At 34.7% G+C, this 9,500-nt stretch overlaps 1 protein-coding gene across 4 annotated transcripts; it reads left to right on the forward strand.

Moving 5' to 3' along the window:
- Nucleotides 1–1,316: 1,316 nt before the first annotated feature.
- On the forward strand, nt 1,317–9,390 carry LOC118271674 (sepiapterin reductase). Of its 4 annotated transcripts, XR_004783320.2 has the most exons (5): nt 1,317–1,476; nt 1,589–1,715; nt 2,071–2,246; nt 6,631–6,808; nt 8,028–9,390. XR_004783320.2 is itself a non-coding variant. In XM_035587807.2 (3 exons), the coding sequence occupies exon 3, from the start codon at nt 2,257–2,259 to the stop codon at nt 3,061–3,063; it is 807 nt and encodes a 268-aa protein (XP_035443700.1). In that variant the 5' UTR covers nt 1,317–1,476; nt 1,589–1,715; nt 2,071–2,256; the 3' UTR covers nt 3,064–3,874. The 4 variants fall into 4 exon arrangements, 3 of the variants coding, with proteins under 3 accessions (XP_035443700.1, XP_035443702.1, XP_035443701.1); XM_035587807.2 differs by lacking the exons at nt 6,631–6,808; nt 8,028–9,390 and having other exon boundaries at nt 2,071–3,874; XM_035587809.2 differs by lacking the exons at nt 1,317–1,476; nt 1,589–1,715; nt 6,631–6,808; nt 8,028–9,390 and adding an exon at nt 1,779–1,924 and having other exon boundaries at nt 2,071–3,874.
- Nucleotides 9,391–9,500: the final 110 nt, after the last annotated feature.

Below are 9,500 nucleotides of genomic sequence, written 5' to 3' on the forward strand. Positions count from 1 at the left end.
ATAATAATATTATGTACATTGAGCACAGTATCCAGTAAGGTGTAAGTAGGTAAGTATTGTCGAAATTGCAGAATTCCAAATGTATTTCGGACTTTGCACGGTCCACTTCGACACGCTTGCAACCATCCTGCAACAGTCAATATCAGCATAACAAAACATACCTAATCGTAATTTGTTAATCATAATTGGGTAGATTTTTTAATACAATACATTATTCAAAAATATTCCCACATTCATTCATAGGTTTAATGATCTACTTAATTTTCGAATTTTCTAGCTGATTTTGTAGAATACGTCTGTTATTTGTCGTAAAAATCTGATGATGACATAACGCACTATTTCATACAAAATTGTTGAATCGAAAAATGTATTGAATTGTATTTGAATAGTAGGACTTTAAATACACATACATACCTACTTTAAATAGTAATACATACTTACTGTCCAAAATAATAGTATAAAGTATAAACAATAACAATAGTATAATATATATGGGCTCGTTTGTATATATCATTAGTCTTGACTCTTGATAGTCTTGATATGGCACGCACAACACATAAAAAATAATAAATCTACAAAATAAATACTGTGGGTACTGGGTAGGAAGGAAATAAAATAGGTACCTAGCATCTCTTTCCATTCCCGCCAATAGATTGACTAGAGACTAGATAATAGCTCTATCGCTCTATGTTAGAGACTAGAGAAGTCTGTCATCTATGGATCTATGGTTAATGATCTATTAGGCAGTTCGTTTGGGATTGTTTAATATTTTTGTGCTACTTATTATAATAAATCTACAAAATAAATACTGTGGGTACTGGGTAGGAAGGAAATAAAATAGGTACCTAGCATCTCTTTCCATTCCCGCCAATAGATTGACTAGAGACTAGATAATAGCTCTATCGCTCTATGTTAGAGACTAGAGAATATTTTATGTGATCTAGGCAGTTCTAATATCTATATATTCATTTTTGGAAATATTTTTATAGTCGATTTGATCTGAAAACAAAACTTAGTTTAATACACAGCTAATATCAAGTGCCGGTAAAACTAAAGTGTAATGGAGTATACTGGCTTGTAAATGTTTATTTTTGTCTCTGGTTATATTGCCGTCGCGTTCCGGAACCACTACATTATTTGTTTCAGCATTTGTCTTTCAAAACTGTACACGAATAAAATTATCGTGACCGAACGCATTGATTTCATTATTATTGAAACTAAAAAAAATATATGAAAATTTTAATATTAGTGCCGGTTTTTGTAATAATTGTTAGATAACTTTTTATAAAATAAAATACTCGTTAAATTGAATGCTTGTAATATTACATACTCGTGCCTGGAACGTAATTAAAATGTCATGTCATTGATTTGATTTGGCTTTGCAGAATTGTATTATTTGTACCTATTATTTTTTGTACAAAATCTTTTCCACCATCGTTTTATCAACTACCCAATAGGCGTCCAGCCTATGTTTGAGTAAGTTTTTAACAAATTATTTTCTAAGTATTGTTGTTGTGCTGTTAAATTTTGCGCTTTTAGTAAGTAAATATTATTGTAATAAAAATCTTCTTTTGCGTATTATTTACAGAGTTTGATGGATCCTTGGGGCAGTGAAATTGGGAAGTCTGAGGTTCAATCAGAGTTTGAAGATAATTTTAAACCAACTTCCGTGTCGGAGAAGCTATCGGATTCTGAACAATATCTCGCAATTTTAGGTAAGTAATTGATAAAAGGTTCAAGTTCTAATCGTGTTTTAACGACGTTTGATTGGTTGGACGTTGTTTTGTTTCACAACGTGACTTAATGTGGGGCAGTGCTGAGTGTGGCGGTTGCGAAATATATTGAGTGTCGAATAGACCGGCAGCCACATTCACTACCCAACGCGCACCGTGCTGTTGGTCTGGCAAGCCGCTACTGTTCGAAGGTCGAACTTACGCACAACACAATTCCCTTTGATTCTTAAAAACTTTAGTTTAATCCCTTTACTGGTATATTATTTTAGTTATTAAAAACATACTTGTTTTTCTAGTTAGCATAAAAAAAACTAATGAAGTGTATTTCCATTTACAGAGCGCAAACTAAAGGCAGTCAAGTCCAAGAATAAAGTTGTGGAAAACTTAGCAGCATACAGGGCAGATTGCATTGACCGGTTGATGCGTGAAGGCTGCGACCTTGACCCAGTCATAGGAGACACAGAGAACGAGAAACTGTTGCAGGAGTAACTTCTCAAATTATTTAAGAATATTGTAAGTAATCATGGCATCAGCATCAGCCATTAATATTGATTTGTCGGGGGCTACCTACTGTGTTCTTTCAGGGGCCTCCCAAGGAATAGGCCGGGCTATTGCAGTGGAACTGTCAAAGCACCTTGGCCCAAAATCCTTAATGTTACTGTTAGCCCGTAACAAGGAGGAACTTGCCAAGACAGCTGACCTTTGCAAATCTGATAATGTTAACATTGTTTTTGAGTCTATGGATCTCTCCAAAGCCTCTGCAGCAGACATGCTTAGTGTGATTCAGTCTTCTCTAAAAGGGTACAATGTCAATGATTTTGCAACTAGTGTCATTTTCCACAATGTCGGTTCACTGGGCAACCTCTCAGTGGAGACAGAGCGCATGGACAATGTGGAGGAAATGAGACAGTACTATGATCTAAATGTGTTCAATGTAATCACTCTGAATACTCAATTCCTCAAAGTTTTCGAGGAAGTTGAAGACAGAGTTGTTATTGTGAATGTGACATCCTTGTGTGCCATTAAACCTATGAGTGGTATGGCCAGCTACTGCAGTGGTAAGGCTGCTAGGGAGATGTACTTCAAGGTGCTGGCTGAGGAGAAGAAGCACATCAGAGTGTTGAACTACTCTCCAGGGCCTGTGGAGACATCTATGATTGACTATGTGTTGGCTGAAACAGTCAATGCTAACTTGAGGGAAGTATTCACTTCATTTAGGTCCCAAGGTGCTCTGCTAAAGCCAGAAATAACTGCCAAGAAATGTTTGAAAGTCCTCTTACAGGGCAAATTCAGTCCCGGTGAGCATGTGGACTATTTCGATGATGAGTAGATAGATATCTTCCACTATCTAGGAGTAGCTTTCTTACTTGAATATTTGCCAAACTATCAATGTGATTATAAATTATTAGCTTCTATATACTATATGAATATGATGTAATAATCTAGATTATTTCATATCAATCTGTGTTACTGACTAAGGTGTTTCAATGTCTAGAGGTGTATTTAGAACATTTATGTGTCAAGCTGTTGGAATCCTATACCACCATGCTGTATATGTGTGATGTCGTAAACTAATGTTGAAAACCAGAATCTCATAAATACATGTATGTAAAATCTGTTAAATGTTCTATGTTCTAATATCAAATGTCTAGATATGTAATTGTCTGTTGATAATAAATGGTTTCTGACAAAATATTATATAAATTACTACATTTACCGTAATTGGTATTGCATATAATGCATATTCTATGAGTTATTTTTATAATTTATTTATTAAGTTTCTTAAAGACAAAACTTGGAAGTTGTGAACGAAAATGAGAATTATAATTATTTATTTTTGTTATTACAAGTATTTGAACGAATTTTATAAAATGTTATTTAAGTGAGTAAGTAGTATTTTGTCAGAAACAGCAAAATGTAGCCATCATAGTACTTGGCATATTTCGCAATGATTCACTTTGTGGTGTGGTAATTTGAGTCTGCTAGTGTCACATGTACTGTGTACTGGTATGATGATGGTGTCAAATGAAACATTCCATAGTAAAGTAACATATATACGTAACATTCCATAGCCCCATGTATCAAGTAGTCTTATGAATGCAATTCATATTAACAATAAATGCTTGAATTAAACGTTAAAACTTGTTTTTGTTACCCTCACCTTATCTTTTATTATTTTATGATATTAATATGAGTTACATTCATATTTTTTTTTCTAGAATTATCAATTATTTTTTGATCTTTTGGCCTTTTGGTTGATATTGTTAGTGTATTTTTCTGTTAGAGAAACCCTTTACATTGTTCTCTGATGATTTGATGATACAACTTACAATTTGTAGCTGTATATATTACGGTAAATCTGATTAATTGAAAATTATTAATAATTTTCCAAAATTATTAATAATAACCACACGTTTTGGTAAAAGTGATTAATCGATCGAAATTTATTACTTTTAGTAGTGATTATTAATAATTCACGACACATATTGGTGAAAGTAATAAAATAAATATAATCCCTATGTTTTTTGACCAGCAGGTATTTATTTATAATATTAAATACCGTCTAACGATTATATTAATCAGAGATCACACAAACAAGGTTACTTGTACTTGGTTTTAACCGAAAGGACAACAAATTCACATATATTATATAACTAGAATATTAAATAGTGCTCTTCTAGGGCGAGTAGGGGTAGCTCGCCGCCCGACCAGAACCAGACTCGTGCGTGCGGCGCGTCGAGTTCTGCGCGTGTAAAATTCTTGTAAAATCTAATCTACCATCAAACTTATGCAGAAAAGTCTATCGTGGTACATGAAATTTTAACAAAAATAAAATTAAACAATTATTGTATCATTAACAAAATCAACACGAATCCTAAAAGCAATCATCAATAATCATATATGGTTTGCCTGTAAATCTTCTGTAACATCTATAAATGCATCAAATTAAATTTTTAAAAGTATTATCATAGAATTCAACAAATATTTGTTTTGCAAGTACAATATATTGCCTTTTAAATTGAAATAAAAATAACATATTGGCCACTTATCACATTTATCACTACTAGGGTAAAATTATTAATAATAAGCAACAAATGTGATTAATTTATCACTTTTACCTCGAGTTTCGGTAATTATTAATAATAGTAGATAATTATTAATAATTTTCAATTATTCACTATTACCGTAACATATATATTAGATACATTTCAAAATTATTTCACTAGGTCGTGAGAGTATGTATGGAATTTGTATGATATGATGACAAATTAATATGCTGATGATAATTGATTTAGACAGTTTTTCTATTATCTTATCTGCTTAGGATTAAAGGAAACTTCAAAAAAATTGTATATCACTGATGATGAATGATTGGAAGAAATGTAGAAAGAAGCGGCGTCATTGCTTTTTTTATCAATGTATGACGTCCATTACGCTTCCGGGCGTTCCTTGCTTTTCGCCCAGAAACTTAAATAAGTTCTTATCCTAACTTTAAGGTTAAGATAAGATATTACACAATAATTTAATTTGTTGACAGATATAATGATTAATTGATGGTCTAATAATATACTGTGTAACTCGATGTGAGACCAATTTGTGTGTTAGAGATTTCTACACGATAGCAGGATATTGAACGGTGTAAGGAATAAAAATAATCCTTTTTATACCTACTACTTAATGATGGGACTGTCTGACAGAATTTAAGTGCCTACTTATTACTTTTTTAAGGCTAATAGTTTACATGGTTGGCGCAACAGTGTGTGACTGGGCAACTGGCTGCAGCGCTACGTGTCGCGGGTTCGATTCTCGCACGGAACATTTTTTTGTGTTCAAGGAATTGCTATTTCAAGTCTAGTTTCGTCATGACTCAGGAGAAAATCCACGAGGCCCCCACGTGACCTAATTGCTATACCCCATACTGACAATGCGATCAATCCGATTTCTATAACGAAAAATTGCTATGCAGCAATTTTTGTTGCATTTAGCAATTATGGTGAAATATCAAGTGGACTTATTTGCCTTGTAATTATGTATATCATGCCTATTCTATAACAATTAATAAATGCGGTTGTTAATTGTTGATTGATAACTGTTATCAAAAAGTATACGATTGTTTTTCTCTCGTTATTAGGTCATTGAGTTATTACCAAGTTGATAACAGATGGGCACATTATGTAAAGTGATTATTAATACAAATATAAAGTGATATTAGAAACTCTATATTCATAAGTTTCCGTCCAAAACTATGTTTTTTTTGAGGGGGGGGGGGAGATAATCGTACCTATGTCTTCTCCCGCCTTGGGCGAGACGAGAAGGAGTGTCAGAATCTTGCTGACTAAAAAACCACCCCGATCCTACTCCTGCTTTTCGAGCTGGAGCTCCGGTAAATCTGCTAAAACCGCTGTCCTAGGTAGTCCGCAGCTTCGGATCAGGCATCAGCCCTAGTGGGCCCCATGTGTTCTAAAACTATGTGTACGAGTATGAAATATGAAACTATGAGTAGGCAAATGAACCTACTTTACCTACCACCTACCTAAGACTACCTAAGACCTACTTACCTAATACCTACTTTATCTAGATTAATAGCGCCGTCATACCTATTCGGTGAGTTCTCCTCCCCAGAAATGGTAGCGTGGTTTAACAACAATTTACGTGTAGCGGATTCGTATCATGCACGGAGCAACTCTTTGTGCGATACACAAATTGTTTCGAGTTTGGGTGTCATGTGTATATGTTTGTAAATGCATCCACGACACAGGAAAAATCCCAGTGTGGGGCAACGTTTAAAAAAAAGCAGTAGGTACCCTTAGTACGAGTTTGCTTTACGTTAAAAGTAGGTAAGATTAGGACCTACCTTTAAAAATTACTGTAGGATACAATTATGTTTACCTTGCAGGTATGATGTGCATGTAGAGATGGCTGGTCGCAAGAGTCTGTTCATCTTCCTGATGGGGCTAGCGTGGAAGTGCCGGTTCAGTATGCCGCTCCTGCTCAGCGGGACGGTGGCGGTGCTCGGCAGGGCGTGGATGTTCCAAATCAGAGTTCATACCGTTCACAGACTACACGAGAATGAGGTAATTTTTTGGAATTAGTCTACCAGAACTTTCTGATATACATACCTAGTTTATGTTATAGGTAAATATTGAACAACTGTTTGAGCTATTCAGATTAAAAATTTTAACACCTTAAACTTTATAACATTTCACGACCTGCCTGACTTATGGTATTTTTATAGACTGTAATAGGTATGTTACCCCTGCAGTAGCGTATTTTGAAAAAACTGCAATGAAGTAGAAAAGTTCTGCATAGTTCAAAAAGACAAAGTACCTACAATTTTCAACCATATTGCCAAAATAGTAAACTCGAAAATCTCCTAAAACAAAGATAGATCAATAAAATGGAAGTAACTTGATCTACAGTATCCTGAGCATTCAGATTAAACATGAATCCCTTGCATTGCACAAATCCGATAACTGGCGAGGCACAATGATGCCTACCCTGGTAGTTAGCAGCTAGATTATCCATCTGTCCTTGCATGTTAGTGTTTACTGAGCTAATTCGATTACCGAGTGCAGTCACTGGCCATTTGTACTAGTGCCTGCTAAGCGCATTAACACGAATCACTCGCCTCATGAATACATTGTGGCCCTTGTTTACTTATGTAGATACTCATCTACATAAGTAAACAAGCATATTCCCATCACCTACATATAGCCGAAGCCCGAGTGGGCTATATATCTAATAGGTTAATATAGGCTAATATATCTAATAGGTATAGGTAACATTCCAATTGGATTTCCCTTTAACATAATGCGTGACACTTTAGGGGATGTTACAAAACATTCAAAAAAAACTTCGCGACATTTTAATGTGGCACTATATCAGTATGTCTACATCTTTTTACTTATAATAGGTTTATCATGGAGATGGTCTGTTTTTCTTGTGTCATAGTGAACAATTACCCAAAAACTCTATATTATTGTACTCTAGCTCGGTAGACGACTAACGAGCAAAGATTCAGAAGCTGTTTTATCATGGAGATGGTCTGTTTTTCTTGTGTCATAGTGAACAATTACCCAAAAACTCTATATTATTGTACTCTAGCTCGGTAGACGACTAACGAGCAAAGATTCAGAAGCTGTTCTGTCTGCTTATAGACCTTCTAATCTGTTGTAACTTAGGATTACTCGGTATATAAGACAGCTCTCCAAGATATGAGTAGGCAGAGGAATAATTAGTTATCTACTATACATATAAAAGAATTAGTTATTTACTATATAAATCTTGTTCCAGTTGGCATATTACGATGAGGAGGAAGAGCAAGAGACAGACGATGCTTCATGGGACTCAGTGTCTTCAGACTCCTGGGAAACTATCGTAGAGGAGGTAGCCTACGGGTGACAGCCCACCCCTTTTCATATACAACGGGCCAACTAGCCCCGACCACTGACTACATTGTAACAAATATCGGCGTAGCTAGGGTCTAGGGTATTTCAAACTTTCTGATATACTGTTCAATGTCATTCTGTGTTCTAAAATACATTAAGTCTTTAAGACTGCCAATAGAAAACTGTTGAAGGTGACCACCACGGCGTTCAATGTGTTATGTTTTATTATCTGTATCATTCGGTCGAAATGTTCATTCAATCGTTCGATGACATGACCACAGATAAAATATGGGCATATGTTCAGAAATGCAACTAAATTGCTTTTCAGTAATTGCAAAAAATAATTTGGTTTACATTTTTTTTTTATTATTTACTTTAGACTGACATCTGTGGGTTAGGGGTCATTCTCTCCATTTTAGGTATGTGGTAAGGGTTTGATAGCATTAGTAAATTATATCTTACTTGCACTCCTATTTTACTATATAAGGAACAAAAGCGGCTCCGATGTAAAATGTTGAGTGAGCGAGATGTAAATACAAGAACCAATGCGAGTAAAAGCGATAGCAATACTCAAGTCTACTTCAGGGCGGTTGATTTATTTTGATGCTATTAAATGACTCAAATCCCTATTTAAATGCGATCTTTGCTACGCCCATATTATTTGTTTGTTAACAATTAAGAAAAACCTATCATCAGTTTGTTTCTGACCACTACAGGATGTAATATAAGTTACTAGATGAACTTGGTGTTCATGGCTAGGTAACCTATTTGTAATTAAATGTGACTATTTCCTTTCATATTTAGTGAGATTCCTTGTCAAATTCAATAAAGGGTACTTTGCATCTCAAAACCATGCTATCGTGCTATCTAAAATATGCATAAAAATATGTATTATATCCTCACTTTGTTTAGAGTCCTGTACCAAAACACCTTACTATCGATTATAGAATTGCTTGTTCTGATTTAAAGGAATTTTTGACACGTTTCAACGACTATTTTGACATGATAATCAAAAATCTAACTATTCTGTTAAAAATAGAAAAGGACTACCTAATACCCGTAGTATGGTGGTCATATTCCCGATGAATAAATAGTATACACAAAGTAATACCATGTCCTTAGTGATAACCAAAAAGTTTGGTTAGCAGTCATAGACTGAAAATATTACTTCAGCCATTCATATGGGTCAGGGTTAATATATAATAAGTATTTATTATATAGAAAGTGCTGTGTTAATGATAACAAATAAATATGTCGGATTAGAGGGACTCTGTGTTTTTATTTTATGGTACATATAAGCCGGTAAACTAGCTGATCACCTGATGGTAAGCAATCGCCGCCGCCCGTGGACATCCGAAACACCAGAGGCGTTACCTAC

This window comes from Spodoptera frugiperda, chromosome 5 (assembly GCF_023101765.2).
Source record: "Spodoptera frugiperda isolate SF20-4 chromosome 5, AGI-APGP_CSIRO_Sfru_2.0, whole genome shotgun sequence".
NCBI classification, from domain to species: domain Eukaryota; kingdom Metazoa; phylum Arthropoda; class Insecta; order Lepidoptera; family Noctuidae; genus Spodoptera; species Spodoptera frugiperda.